At 39.0% G+C, this 16345-nt stretch overlaps 1 protein-coding gene across 1 annotated transcript in view; it reads left to right on the forward strand.

Moving 5' to 3' along the window:
* Positions 1 to 12218: 12218 nt before the first annotated feature.
* The window catches only part of CCDC192 (coiled-coil domain containing 192), a 197887-nt gene continuing 193760 nt past the window's right edge, over positions 12219 to 16345 (forward strand). Inside the window, 1 exon segment of the mRNA XM_028103648.2 lies at positions 12219 to 12337. Within this exon segment, the coding sequence (XP_027959449.2) occupies positions 12219 to 12337 (119 nt within the window).

Below are 16345 nucleotides of genomic sequence, written 5' to 3' on the forward strand. Positions count from 1 at the left end.
AAGAAACGACACTCTCAGTCCAACAGCCCTGGAGGAAGTGAATCCTCCCAACAGCCATGTAGGCCTGAGAGCGGATCTTTTCCCGGCTCTGTCTTCAGATGCGAGCCCGCGCCTGGTGGGCAGCTTGAATACAGCCACAGAGATCCACAGTCCGTTGTCCTGCGCAGTCTCACGCTGAGATTTCCCCCCTATGGCATATTTTATCTTCAAAGTTTACAATGTGCACTTTCCAGTGTATGGAAATGTGACTTTAACACATTCTATCTTATGGTATAAATCTCAAATATTTTTTTTGAAATTCCTATATAAACAAGTTTTCATAGACTGTATAGCAGTGTGGGCATTTTAGAGTAGCCAGAAGGAAATTTGGTCTGAGATTTATTTACTCTTGACAAAAAAGTTGATGACAACTCTTATGTTTATGCTTGTTATTTTTGTTATAGGACTTACTGGATGCCCTCTCAACATTCTACTTTCCAGCTAGCACTGGGATTCTTAATGGCTCCCTTCTGCTTTGATTTCACAATAAAGATCGGAAATTCCATACCAATTTATTTGCATGTACTTGTGTTTGTATAGATTTCAGCTATGTCCGGACTTGTCTAGATTTTGTGAAAGGTAAAAAAGATAAATCTCTTACTTCTTGATCCTGGGGTGCATAATTCCCCTGGGAAATGTTTCTTGGCAGGGGAGCTGGGTTGTATAAAGGCACACCCATTCTGCCTCCAGAGGATTTGAGGGTACCTCTGCTTCCTCCTCTAGAACAACAATAGTTGTCCCTCAGCATTTCTATGTCAATGCGGGTGAAAGTGTTTAAAACCTTGAAGAGTTTTAGTGATGTAGGGAATTTATCCACGACTTCTCCTTTGGTTCTCTGCCTAGGAGGCTTGGTCAGGGGTCTAAAAATTGTAACTTACTGTGAAAGGAGAAAAATTCTCTTCCCTTTCCACATTGCTTCCCCTCCTTGACTCTATGACTTTCTGCCTTCACCACGTTAAATGCCACTTCAAAATATTCCTTTGGGAGGGGGAAGGGCAACAATTTTCTCCCACTCCTTTAAATGTCTATTAATTGTGAGAGTTAGAGGAAAAATTTAATTACGCCTTATAGGGACTATATTCACACATCCATTAAGTGAAATTCGCCAAGTTTCCACAAAATTGTGAATTCAGCAGTGAACAAAACAAATGTTAAGTTTCTATCCATCAAGTTTTTTTTTTTTTCCTCATACAAAGGAAGGTGACAACACAAGAATCTGAAAGGTGAAAGCTACAGGTGGACTGATGTGGGCAAGGAGAGCTCAGAAGGGAGAGGGATGAAGGGAGAACATATCCCCTCGTTCACAAGTGTAGCCCTGGTCAAGCCATGTCTGAGTGACTACTACACATTCTGTTTTAAGCAAAACAGAGTGATTGCTTCCCTCCTGCCCAAAGTCAGAGTCCTTCTTATTACCAACTTTACCATCTTATTTTTTTTTAATTTTTTATTATGTTATGTTAATCACCATGCATTACATCATTAGTTTTTGATGCAGTGTTCCATGATTCATTGTTTGCATATAACACCCAGTGCTCCACGCAGAACGTGCCCTCCTTAATACCCATCACCGGGCTAACCCATCCCCCCACCCCCCTCCCCTCCAGAACCCTCAGTTTGTTTCTCAGAGTCCATCATCTCTCATGGTTCATCTTATTTTGATTTAACATCTTATTTTATCAAGAGAGGTCCAGAAGTCTGTGTTAAAGGCTAAGAGAGTTCCCAGCCTCAGCATGTCTAAAGAAGTAAATAAAACTTTTGAGCATCCCATGGAAGAGTGGAGAGGATCATTGTACTCCCAGATATGAGCCACAAATGCAAGGGGAAAGACTGTTGCCACAGGGAAGTTCAACAGCACATACTTCTCAATAGGAAGATGGGGATTAATCTACTAGGAGTAGCTCCAGTTCTCCTTTACAGAACACTTGAAGAGTAAGAAAAGTGCCTCCAGGTTTTTTCCCTGATGAGTGACTAATATCTAAGAAGGGACAAGTTTTCACCTCTACTTCCTTCATTAAAGACTTCCAGAATGAACAGATATGCCACGAAGGATGATGGGGACAGAGGACATAATTTGGAATAAGAACACAGCCATTTAACCCAGTACTTCTACCTGTGTGAACAAGTCCTTACACCTCTTGACACCTCAGTTTTCTCACCAGTAACAAAGTCGCCATGTTGTTTTGAAATCTATTGAGATAAAAAGTGTGAAGTGTCTTGTTCTCCACATTACACTTGCGATTTTTATTGCTACGTGTGTGTATAAATTCCAGAACATTTTAAGAGAAGCAGCCTGCCTTAGTTGTCCAAACACAGATGCTGTGACAGAAATGTAACTGTCACTCATAGGCAGCAGGGAGGATTTGAATCTTCATTCCATTCCCTGAGGATACATCTAAAGATATGCCTGGCACAGAAGAGCCCTGCAAAATTTTTACAGTTACCACACACACAACTAAAATAAGCCTGGCTGGTTGTTTACATAAATGACAACCCTTTCTGATGACTTGAGTTTAAGAGAAACCAACCCTTGAATTAAGTCACCACATTTTTTCCTTTTTTTGCAATAGCCAGAAAGTGAACCTAAAAAAAGTTAAGTTTGAAGTTATATTAACTAATCTTTGTTCTTGAAAAGACGTGAGGGAGGGGGTTGGGAGGGAAGGGGAATCTTATCAGTTTCCCAAAGTATATACTGTGATTCTTAGGCCTTCTGATAAATTTTCAGTGGATGAATCTGAGTACTGTACTTGATGACCTACAATATTTTGAGCAGTGGTAGGCTAGAGAAAATGCACTATAGCATCACAGTAAAGAGCATGGATTTTAGTCCCAGAAAGATATGGATTTGAATTTCAGGCTTTTTAGTTACTAGCTGTGAGATCTTGGATAAATAATTTGTGCAAGTCTTGATTTCTTCATGTGGGAAGGGCCAATCATCATAATGATTGTCAGCTACAGTTTTAAGACTTAAAATGAAATAATATAAATAGAACTAAGTTGGGCACATTGTAAGATCTCAATAAGTGATAACTCTGCTTATATTAGTTTTGATGCGCCCTTTAATTGTTTAAAAGTAGAGATGATGGAATATAGTTTAATGATACTCTGATTCCATTCATTTTCATAATTAATATACGTGTACTTTTCATCTTAGAGCAGCATTTTTCTCTTATGTGGGTATATTCCCTTTTGTAAAACAAAATAAATCAATTTGATATTGAGGGGTGGGTATTACACTAAAAAATAGAATTTTTAAACTTTGTTGAAACATACAGACTTTTGAAAATCTCAAGACAGCTGTGTGTCCTCTTTCTGGCCCAGCACACAAGTCCTTACATGGACAAAACTTCGTGTGTAATTAAAGGGGCACATGGACCTCCTCTAGCAAAGAGGAGATTTTTTTTTTAAATGAATAAACATTTGATATTACAAATAAACCAACCCTTAATTTATCTGTTGTATAAACTCAAATTTTCATGTAGCGAGTTTTAGTGAAGTACCTTATATAGACTATCGCTGTTTAATGTTTCTCAAACAGTAAAATGCCACAATGTTTGCTAGATAAAGTTATTTTTAACCCAGGTTTATTATCCATGCTGTACCTAGCAGATTTTTATCCGGTGAGCACTCACTGATATACTTTCAGTATTACTGTCAGGGGCTACTACTGAATCACACAAGCCGATTAATACTTTCCTTTAAAGCTTTTTCTGTACTAAAGAACCAGCAAACATAGTGATCTTTTCTCCCCCCAGAAGAGTTTTTTTTATTTTTATTTTCAATAAGTGTCTTTCAGAGATTTCTATAAAGTACTTATTCTCATAGCATATCAATATCTCTTGGAAATAATCGAACATTTGAATCTTAAAATCAATCACTTAAGGTGGTACGTTTACCAATAAATACTTCGCTTCACTCCTCGACTCAATACCATATTAAAGTTAACGTAATATACTATTTCAATATTTGAAAATAACAAAGGGGTAATAGACTCTATAAAGACTTGCCTGCCAGCAAAATGGGATATTCCTACTAATAAAAACAAATCACAATGATACTTTTGAATATATGTTCAAAGAAATGTTTTGAGAGATATAAAAAATCTTGAGAGAAAGTTTAGCTATTAGACAACTTTTGAATTTTCATTTCTGAAATCTTAAATTAAGCAGGGAAGTAATTTAAGGAGAGGTTGTCACCCTAAGATAACTTACGTTATCTTTTCATTTGTGGTTTTGATCTGCTTCATTAGGTCAACTAATGAAGTCTGATTGTTTGCTTCATTTTTTTTTCCATAGGCTATGGGCCTTAGATAATCCATATGATATTTATGGTATTTTTAATTTTTTTGCAGTTCCATAGTAACGGTGAGAAACAACCTCAAACTGGCAGGAATTTTGTTTGGTTGCTGATATTTGCATCTGTCATGTGTGAAGTGACACCAAGATCATTCAGGAAATTCAATATACCCACAGAGAGAAGCCAAACATGGCAGCTTATTTTGGGAAACATTCTATCATGAGGATACATTTGTTCGTGGAGCAGTCTCAGAAAGCCTCCCCTTTATCAAACTGTGTCCTGATTAAAGGGACAGCTGATGTCTGCTACATAGAGAAGGGTCTTGACAAAGTTGTTAATACTGTTAATGGTATTCCTATTGTAAGGAAGATATTTTATTGTTAAATATTTGATTATTGTCTGTTTCGAGCAGCACAGATCGCAAAATGGTTCCTAGAAGGCTGGGCACAGTCATCTGATAAATTTTAAAATAGTAAATCCTTATAATAATGTATGTGGCATTTTTATTTGTTAACAATATGCTTCTGAAGAAGGAGGCTTGGCAATGTAACTGTTATTTCTTTACATTTTTTTATTTGTAATCTTTATACTTGTAGCATAGTTTATTTAGTAACTAAAATTTGGAAATTAATTCAGAAGCTACTGGTTTTTTTCCCCAGAGCATTTAGATGAAAGCAGATAATACTAATTGTAGATAAAAATTAAGAATGCTATTACTGCACTTAATCGTGTTTTTCATCTTTCATTCTTCTGAATTATTTTCTTTCTCTTACCTATAATTTCTACACAATCTTGAGATTTACTGTTCATGTAACTTCTTTTACTAATGCAAGTCAGAATGGCTAAAATAACCTGTCATAAAGGAGAAGTAAAGAGTATGATATATTGAAAGTAGGTAGGTAGCTCTACCTAACCAGTTTTTGGGAGTTTACACTCATGCTAAATTGCTTTTAGATTTAGCGAGTATCTCAAAAGCCTTCTAGAAAAATAAAATAATCACCACTGTCTTACAAGGACCAGATAAGTCACTGGTTGAGATGTGTCTGGTGGATCGTGAGCATTCTTTGTCCTGTGTGGTATCGGTTGAGTGTGTTGCTACTTGATGCTAACAACATGGACAAAACTGTTTCACTTTTGGAGTCAGACTACTGAAAAAATTTTTTTACTTGCTTCTGACCATCTTCAGTTTCAAATTTCTTCTCTTTGGCTTAGATTGTAGTTAATAATTATTTTCATCCTCGAAATTGAAACTACATTTCTCAAGACTTTTTGGTTATGGAGAATTAACTGACCCTTGGATAATCTTCCTAAGTTGTCTGTGAATCAAATACTGCCCTGCGCTGAATTGGGCAGTTCTAAGACAAATCATTTCTCCACTGCACTGCTGGCTCATGCTGATGACCACTTCTAGAAGGGCAAAACGTTCCCTGCATTGAATAAATACTGGTGGTGCAGATTGTCTTTCCTGCTGGTCATTTGCTTTCAACTCACATTCACATCAAGTTCCAAAGTGCTGTCTTCTTGGCGAAGGATAATGATGAAGACGTGACCTACAGGTTAAAGATGTGGCTTGTCTGTCGTGTTCAGATTCTGGTATTTGAAGTTGAGAACTCTTTGCTGTTATTCAGTGGCCTGGTATTAGCACTTTGGTAAAGGAAATATGTGTACTTTTATCACATCTCTGTTTTCGCCTATCTTTATCCCAACTCTGAATCTTCTGACATCACCTTCAATGTTCTTTGTACTTCAGGAAGGGTATAGAAACCTCTCAAAACCCTTGTCCATTTGTGCAAGCAACACACACACACACACACACACACACACACACATACACACACACACACAAATACATAGTGCCGGGGAGAGCGCCTGGCACAGAGGAAGTAATCAATCAAGTGAATGAATTCAGTGAATAATTGAAAAGATAAAGGAATAACTAATGAAGTGAACTACAGTGAAATGCAAAGGGATATGAAGGAAGATTTCAGTGAATTTTCAGGCTGATCAAGATGTTTTCATTTGTTACTGGCTTATGAAGGTCAAGATGAAGGATAGAGAGATTAAAATGAATGTCTCTTCTAAGTTAAATAAACATATTATTCGATGTAAAAATTTCAAAATAATTTCTAAGCTATAGCTACAAGGTGATTGGTAATTCAATGAATGTAATTAGATTAGTGAGTACAAAGTATTTTAAATAGAAATATTATATTCTAAAAATAAATCCTCTATAAACCAGTAGATAGTTACTGTTCATTAACTTCATAGTTTTAAGACAGTGAGTCTCAAACTATATTTCATAGCAGAGTTTTAAGTGTTCTCCTCACCTTTTCTTTAACTTTTTGCTTCCCTTGGTGGTATATACCTCCCTGAGAAATAGTAAAAATACAGAGAAATAATAACCTTAAGGGTTGAAAAGGTACATTAATCTTATCGAACATTTTCCTAGTCTAGATAATATGAGAAAATATATAAAAAGCACTTATATGGATATATCCTATATTAGTAAAGATATGGTTATAATTTCTATCATAAAATAATCAAATAATAAATACATATGTGAATTATATACCAATTATATGCAAGTATACACTTACATTAGAGAGTTTTAGAGGCTCTCAAAAATATTCCATCCTTCCCCACAATGTAGTATTCATGGGATTTGAAAGGAATTGATCCTACTCTGAGTACTAAGGATGGGTTCTGATGGATCTTTTCGCATTCCCACGGTGCTTCATTTGGGGGAGAACATATAGTTCAGATTTAAGTTAATCAGCATTTCTCCAGCCATAGTGATCCAGATATTTAGGATCTCCCAGTTGGAACAAAACACAGGACTTCTGTTCTAAGGTTATGGAAATCAAATATGATTCTCTATCTTCTGTCATAAACAAAGTCACCTGCAGTCCCAATTACTATTGGCAGCCATTCTCTGCCCATGAAGAAAACAAGCCTTCAGAAGAGGCCAACCCTGTTGACAGATGACTGGCGAGATGGAAAGATTGGAGAGATTATCATGTGCTGATAATATCACTGATTAACCTTGAAGAACTTTGAACCTGTATACTTTCTAGTCACATGAGCCAGCAAATTCCCTTATGAGTTAACTGCTATGAATTGCCTTTCCTATTACTTGTAACTGAAAGTATCTTTCACTGTACAGTATCCATCAAAACATGGTGGTCATTCATTGGCTGTGAGATGTGAGAAAATCCAGGTGAAGAGGACTTTTCTGAGACATGGCTTCTTAGGATTCCCTACTGTCACCTTGGTTTTACTGACTTGCAATTGGTTTTTTTTTTTTTATTGGAAGGATATGAAAATTATTAAAGCAACGAAAATATAATATTCAGATAAATTATATTTAATTTTACAGCTAACAAATCCCTAAGAACTTTTAATAGTGACACAAAGGACACAGATTCTACAGGGCCTAGAGTAGCAAAGCATTAGATAAAAAATGAAGGATTTTAAGGAAAGCGATGGATGTAAGCAAAAGAATAAATGAAGATTGGGCTCCAAATGAAACAGTTGGGTTTCCTGCATTAAAAAAAAAAATGAAAAATGGAAGTACAAACATTAGGCTTTAATTGGTTGGAAGCAAAAGCCAATTCTGGCTGTGAAAAGAGAAAGGGAATTAATTGGTGGTATAACTGGGGCTCATGAAATCAGCAGAGGCTGCAATTAGGGTGAGGAACAGATAGGAAAAAGAAGCCATTCTAGAGACGAAGAAGCAGGACTCACAACAGGGAAAAGCCAAGCGAAGGTGCAGCTATTTAAGGGAGAGGTGACAAGGTGGAGGTTGATGGTGACTTGAGGGAAAGTCATTTCAGTGGAGACCAGGAAAGTTCGGTTGGAGGAAGTTGAAGAGAGATGGAAAAATAAGCGACTGTCTTGATGAATTTTTCCATGAAAGGGAGCATAGAAGGACATGAGATAAGAGACGTTTGCTTGTCTTTTAATGTTACTACTTAGTGTATTTCTATGATGATGGTGCTAACCATTGGCTGGAATACTTTTCCCTGCACGTGTCCCTAGGCTGGTTCCTTCTCCTCCTTCATTATCTCCTCAATCCTACATTACCTCCTGCTCCTGGTCATATATTCTTGTTTTATTTTCTCTACAACATTCGTCGCTGTCTGAAAATATCTTCTGTATGTGTTTGGTTACCTTCACCCGCTAAAATATGAAATTGATAAGAGCAGCAACTTTGTCGGGCTTATCACTGTATCGCCCTCATCTAGAAAAATGCCTGTCACATAGCAGAGTCTCAGTAAATATTTGTGGGATAAATAAGCAAATGGATAACTAGACCTTCAATGGTTTCTTTCATTCTTTTTTTAAAAAGATTTTCCTTTAAAAAAAATTTTTTTTAAGATTTTATTTATTCATCTGACAGAGAGAGAGAGCACAAGCAGGGGAGTGACAGGCAAAGGGGGAGGGAGAAGCAGGCTTCCCACTGAGCCCGACACAGGGCTCCATCCCAGGACCCTGGGATTGTGACCTGAGCTCAAGGCAGACGCTTAACCGACTGAGCCACCCAGGCGCCCCTAAAGGTTTTACTTTTTAAGTAATCTCTATACCCAATGTGGGGCTCAAGAGTCACATACTCCACCAAGTGAACAAGCTGGGCACCCCTGGTTTCTTTCATTCTTAAACCACCAACATTCAAAGTCCCAGGATCCAGTTGCTGAATAGCCAAGTTCAGACCCTTTGTCTGGACAGGGTCTGCTCCATCTTGGGTTATATGCTGGGGAGGGGGGTGAGTACCCGAATTTATTGTCCTTTCAGAGGAGAATATGAGAGGAGAAAGGCAATTCCCACAGGGAAATCTGGGACTATTTGGCATCCCCAAATGGCAGATGCTCATGGCAGTACAGAACTGTAAGGAGGAAAAAGGAATGTTTACTTCCTGCCATAAAAAAATCCATAAATGAAAAGTTTACATTCCTACTCATCAATTAACAGATTTCAATTTTATTCCCTCTGTTTCCTGAGAAAAGACTTTAGGATCAAGTGGTAGGCAAGTCTTTCTGCTCACACAGATAAACATCCCCCTCCATTAAAACAGGTTGGAAGCCTAGAGATAATTAGACCCACTGTGTCAAGCAATCAGCAGACAGTGAAGAGGTCACAAAAAACAAGGACAATAGAGCTGACTAACTCTTGAGAGAAACAGAAGGAAAGCCTTTGCAATCAGTAGAAAGAAGTTTTTGCTTATTGTGTTTCACGGACTGCCATGTACTGGTTTGTGCGATGTTCCTTTGGTGTTTATCTCACCTTCTCCTTCCCGTCTGGTCTTCCCCGAGCAGAGACACACCCAGACTCTCAGACATGGGCACAGTCACCTTGGGTCCATCACAGTGAAAGCTCAGTGAACTTCCCTAGGTCAACTCCGCGAAAGCAGCCCTTTGTCTCCACAGGATTGTATCACTGCAGGAGGAATACCTATGAGGCATTTCTGTTTGCTTTTATTTATTTATTCTTTTTGATGCTTGGGATCTGTTAAGTTAGAAGAGCCCTTTGGAAATCCAAGATCTGCTTCATTGACTCTCTTCCCACTACAACATTCACGCCTGCTAGAACGATAACCTTGATAGAATGATCAGCTCCACGAGAAGAGGGACAGTGTCCATTTCATTCATGCCTAGCACCGTGCCTAGTTCACAATGGGTTTTCAAAAACATATTTGGTGAATGATTGAATAAACAATTAAAAGTGAGTGGATAGATGAAGGCCAAAGGGACTGTAAAGACCTCCACTGGGGCTTTCTCTCCTCTCTTCAGCTGCACCACTTCATTGTAAATCTACTGTCTTTCTTACTCTTTCCTCATTGCTATGTTTCCTCTTTTACCCTCCTTTCTGGTCTTACTGATACTTACTCATCGAAGTTTGATAAGGCTTCCTGATAAACATTAGCACAAGAGCACACGAAGTATGTATAATCATTAAGATTCTTCCTTGTTGTACACATATATGTGATGCGTGATTCTCAGGAAAGATGCATTTTTGACAGATCACAAGGTGATTTTGCAAACTGTATGTAGTAGTCTACAAGAGCCCTGAAGAGCTTACAGTTCTTTTAGTTTAAAATACTGTTAATGGTGGAGATATCAATGATTTATATATATATTTCTAGAAGTTTTGTTGAAACACCCCCTTTGTCCTTTAAACTAGAGGGCAGCGTTGTAGTTGTTGGGTTTTTTTTTTTTAATTCAGTCCATCTTTTAAAAACAAGACCGTTTCAATGATTTTCATGCATAAGGACTTTTCCTTAACTTAATCTAAAAAATAGCATCATATTTATTTCATTATTTAGCCTGGTCCGCCAAGAATTCTGCAGACCAACATGTCTTCAATAAACCTGCTAATTTCTTTACCACCTCCTTCTGAAATCCTTTGGTAATATTCATTTAAGGAGGATTAACAGTGGAAAAGTCACTTTGTTTTTCAAGGACTTTCTGAAAGTCCTTGTTTTTGGACCAGCCATATCTCCCCGCCTCTCTTTTTGATCAGTGAGATGTAAGATAAGATTAATAACCATTATAAATAATTAGTGCTTACACTGCCTTTCGCCAGCCATTATTGAGATGACCTTTTTTTCATAAGTTGTTATGAACCAACTACATGTCAAACATCTGCACATTCCTCTAAAACGCACTAAAGTATAATCTACCCTGTGGGTTTTTTTTTTTTTTTTTAAATAAGAAGGGGTAAGGAAACAGAACAGAATGTTAGAGTTGGAAGGGTTGACAGAAACAACTCAAGTAAGTCCTTTAGAAATAAAAGACCTAAGGCATAGAGAGGTGAGATGATTTTCTGAATTCCAGAGGCTACTAACTAGATGTGAGGCCAATACCCAATCTTTCTACTTCCACACCTACCTAGTTAGTGGGGATTTTTCCACCCAGAACACCAACTGCTCCACAATTCATAACTTTACTCTTAGGTTTTGTTTTGTTTTCTTTAAACTAAGGATTGAGGTGACTTAAAATCTTATTGTAGAAGTAAATGCTAATTATACTCTTGAACTGGTAAGTTCCAACCTTGCCCACTGCTTTTGCAGTCACTTGATCTAATGTGCTCTATCCCTACAAACAAATTCTGTGATTGGAAAAATTGCTGTCATTCCAACCTAAGTTCTTTTGGGATGGGCTATGTGATCAGGTTTGGGTGAGCCTAGGATGGAAAGAATCCAAACCCAGAAGTGATTCCCATCTGTAGATTGTGGAAGTCCTACATGCACTTCCTGCTCCGGCAGGAAGTGCAGTGCATACAGGCTGACCCGGGACCATGAACACATCCAGGGAGAGATACAGCAACTGGCTGGAAGAAAGTGGCTGGTGTCTTTGGACAAGCGAAGGGAAGAAGGAGCAGCGGTGCAGATGAGTTGTGACACTGAACAGAATGCTCATTGGGCACAATTTACCACCTCTGCATCAGGAAAAGAAGCCTTTGTCAGAATGTGGCGAGGTGGAATCTTGGAGTCTGGGGGTCCCCGGGAAAGAAGATCATCACAAGGAGGTGGAGTCTGGGGCAAAAACTACTGCCATCCTGCAAACCCACCCATTTCTGCGGATGCGCCCCTCTTAGACAAGGAGTGTGACTGTCAGCACTGGTTCTAGATGCAAGCAAGCCATGGCTTGAGCGCAAAACCACTGCTTCTGGCCTGCTTTGAATGCATTTTCCAGAAATGATGAATATGTGGTGATTCTTCCTGAATACTCATGCCTGGATCTGATTTGTGAGATGTTTTGAAGGGTTACTGTGGCTTTGTAATTAAGATTTTTTTTTCCCTTGGGAAGTAACTGTTCTTCCCACAACTATTGTGGTTGCCTAGCAACAGGGAACAGTAGAACAGTCCACAGGGATTCTGAAGCTAAGGAATGGGGATAGTTGATGTCTGTCCCATGGACTGGGTACACCAGTGGGCCTGACTTGAAATGGGAGAATGTTATAGCAAGAAATCTGTGGCCCCAGGGCCTGAAACCCCAGAGAGAATCAGGTGAGTTCCCAGCTCCTTCTGTCTCAAAAGAGTTCGTGGGAATTTCTAGATGAAGGAGATTTTATTGAGGGCTTCAAAGAAAACCTTTTTTTAAAGTCTGGGGGAAAACATCAAACAGACTTTTCACCTTATCCTGGAAAAGGACCCCTTTCTTTGAATGGTGCTTTCATAGGGCAGGGTCTGATACACAATAGGTGTTCAATAAATATTTGTTGAATGAATAAAATGTCCCTTACTTGCTCTTCTCAAAATCACATACTCACCCCAACCATTTTATTGGCATGGGGAGGGAAGGCTGAATGTTATTAGAACCACCGTCATGAAACGTCACCTTCACCACTTCCTTGCCAGGAGATGTCCACAAAAGAAGCTAGGTCATTCCAGTTTTCCTCACATAAAACCCCAAATCAACTCTGGCTACAAACATGGAAGTAAAATTCACCTCTGTAATTGATCTACAATTAGTCACAGGGAAGTTCACATGTAGGCACAATACGCATTTCCCCTTCAAATGTAGAAATACCTGCCACTTAGCATTTTCTTTTAAGCCTGGAAAAGGAGATGACCATAACCTCCTCTGTAGAAAGAGCTAGATTGTGATGGGTGGTGTCCTGTGAAAAGCAAATAAAAACAAGGTCCACACATTTCATGTAATGAAAATACATTTGAAAGCCTAACTAAGCAGAGCTATTAGTGCTTTTCACCTTGGGTCTACGGTCCATAGGTGCTGTGGGAAATTCACAAATACCCCAAAACCTTATGTGAGATGTTGTTTCCATGTGCAAAAGGTCTACGACCTTCAAAAGATTAACAGTCTTTGGGAGGGAGGGAGTCTTTGTCTGGTAAAGAAAACGAAATTTAGCAAACACTCATTTTCTTTTAATTTCCCTGAACACAGCCTCTAAAGAGATAATATGTCAACGTGCTGACAATCAGAGAGGTGAACATAATGTTACCAAATGAAGAGAAAATGCCCTGTGATTAACAACTTTAAATAAATAGCCCAGTGTACAACCAGCAGGGAGGCCAAGTGAAAAGCAGGACTGTGCTCTCACTGTAAATTACCATTGGTGTTTTTGTTCTCCTGGTATATGGAGCTGAGTGTTCAGTGCAAGTAGAGAGCAGGGCTGTGAGCTTGGACACAGCTGAGTACATACTACCTTGGCTTACCCTTAGGTGGGTTCAGGTCAGCTCCTTCATTTCTACGCAGGAGCAAACTGGTCCCATGTGCCTGGGACCTACTTTTCTTTCTGTCCTTCTCATGCCCTTGAGACAGATCTTCTCTACAGTTTATAGAAACCAAATGGGAATTTGCTCCTGTGTTGGTCTAAGAAAAGAGGGTTAGTCCTTGGATGTGATTAACCTAGGGAATAAAGAAGGTATTTTCCCAGGAAATTCTTTCCCATAAGAATTGGGTGCTCAATAGCTGTATTTCCAAGCCAGTTTTAGTAAAGTCTTCTAGTCATACGAACGAAGTGGTAACTGATTGCTACCCCTGTAAAAAAACACAGGGTAAATGTTGGAAAACAGATAGATATGTCACTGAAAGGAAGGAAATATTTATGTTCTTGTTACTTACTGAGGAAAAAAAATGACTGTAAAGCTGAAATGTCCTATTAATACTCCCTGCTGATAGAAATTTAAAGGATTTTCTCAGTTTTTCCATGAACCTCGAAGTACAACAAAACCACTGCAATAAAAACAAGCTTCATAAATATATTTGTTAATTCTCATTTTTCTCTCTCTCAAGGCTAATAAGCTTTCTCCTGAGTTATGCTACAAACATGACTTGTACTGTGTATGCGGAGTAGCTATGGTTACTCTGAGGCCATGACTCATGACCTTTAAATATTATTGTCAGGCAGCCAAAGCTCCCTCACTTTTAAATCTGTAGTTTTGTTTCAGGCATTATTAAAAGAAGGTGGTTCCAAATGGTACTTTCTCTTGTACACTTGTGGCGCATCTGCATATGCACAAAGGGGTACTGTACCCACAACTTTTTGTGTTTTTTGTTGGGCTTCATCCAGTGACCGTGTATTAATTTCTTGCGTGGTATGTCACTGGGCGAATAAAAAACAAACAAAGATATTCCTTGTCCTCTAGGAAGTATCACTGAGGAGTGCAAAAACATAGGTCGACAAATAATTACTTACATGATGAAATGTAATCAGGGCTATAATAAGAGACAGACGTACACATACTGCTTTGGACACAGAGGTAAGAAACACTTTTGACCGGTAGGATCAAAAAAGCTTCAGGAAAAGGCAGAATTTGAGTCATGGTGTGAAGAATAGGTTGGATTTTAACTAACGTAGAAGAGAGCAAGAGCATTCTTGTCAGAGGAAATAACCAAAGAAAAGGATAAACACATAGTCTGGGATCACCGGGTAGTACCGTTTGAGAAGAATATCATGTCTGTGAGATGTACTCATAGAAGATAAAATTAGTTAGATGGTAAAAGGGAGCAGCTTATTAAGGTCTTTCAAAACCATTTGTTGTTTTGCCCAGCAACATGATGACAAAGTTTGTTTTCCATTTCATGATAAAGAGGTGCTGTCAAGTAGAAAGCACCAAAATACTGGTTTTTGCTGATTTGGTATGATGCGAGAAGAGCCATTACCTCCCTCAGAACCCCAGCGTGTCCCTCCACTGAGTGGGAATCTAATTAATTTTGTTCAATAGTCACTGATTACTTTGTGAACAATTTAAAAGGTTTTAAGGTTTTTGAAAAGTGAAAGACATGCACAATAACATGGAAATAAAATAATACATTCATTAGGGAGATAGTAGGATAGAGAATCATAGGAGTACCCTGGGATTTTAAAGTAAGGCTTAGTGGTTGGCAGGCAGAAGAACAAGACGTTAAGACTGGCGTGTTACTAAATCATCCATTTATTCATTCATTCGTTAAAAAATATTTACTGACCATTTATAGCCTTACTCAAGATGCCAAGGAAGGGGTAATAAAATAATAATAGAAAAAATTCCCTATCTTCAAGAAGTTTGCCTTTTCAGTCGGGAGGAAACATAATAAGCAAATTCTATAGTATGCTAGAAAGTGGTAAATATAGCAAAGAAAAATTAAGCGAGGCCATGAGGATAGATAGAGGGTGGGCAGGTCAATTTAATTTTGTAAAAAGATTTTCTCATTTATTTTAGAGAGAGAGCACGCACTCAAGTGGGGGGAGGGGCGGAGGGAAGGGAAGAGAGACAATCTCAAGCAGACTCCCCGCTGAGTGTGGAGCTGAACTCAGGGCTCAATCTCATGACCCTGAGATCATGTCCCGAGTTGAAATCAAGAATTGGATGCTCAACCCACTGAGCAAGCCAGGTGCCCTAAGAGGTCAGTTCTAAAGGAGGGCGCATACGGTGGGCCTCACTGAGAAGAGATATTTGAACAAAGACAAGACGGGAGTGGAAAAGAGTCAAGCAGAGAAGGATGGAGTACATGTTCCTGGCATTAGGACTTGACAGGAGAGTCTGTCTATACGAGGAGGTGGAAGAACAGTGAGGAAGCCAGCAGGACTGATTGAGAAGAGTATCAGATGAACTGAGAGAGGCAGAGGTGGGGTGGTATGGGCGGAGAAAGTAGGTGGGAGGGAGTGGGCTGGAGTCCTACAGCGGACGGGAGGGGTGAACGGGTGAGACATCGGTAGGACCTCGTATGCCGTTATACGGGTGTCAGCTTTTATTCTGTGTGAAGTGAGATCCCTTACTGGAGGGTTTTGAGCAGAGGAGTGACATAATTTTTCTTATGGTAGGTGTACGGAAAACAGAACGTAGTGGGCAAAGATGGAAGCAGAGAGCACCATTCAGGAGGCTATTGCAATAATCCAGGCACAAGCTGATGGTGGTCTGAGGCTTGGACCAGGATGTCAGCAGTGAGGATGGTGAGAGCCGGCCAGATACTGGATATATTTTGACTGTCGAGCCAAGAGTTTCTGGCTGGATTGGATATGGATTCTGAGACAAAAAAAAAGGAGTCAAGGTGTCAGCCTGAGTGAGTGG

The sequence above is a fragment of the Eumetopias jubatus genome, unplaced genomic scaffold (assembly GCF_037043125.1).
Source record: "Eumetopias jubatus isolate StellerSeaLion01/CBP00866 unplaced genomic scaffold, mEumJub1_p1.0 scaffold_5, whole genome shotgun sequence".
Lineage (NCBI taxonomy): Eukaryota > Metazoa > Chordata > Mammalia > Carnivora > Otariidae > Eumetopias > Eumetopias jubatus.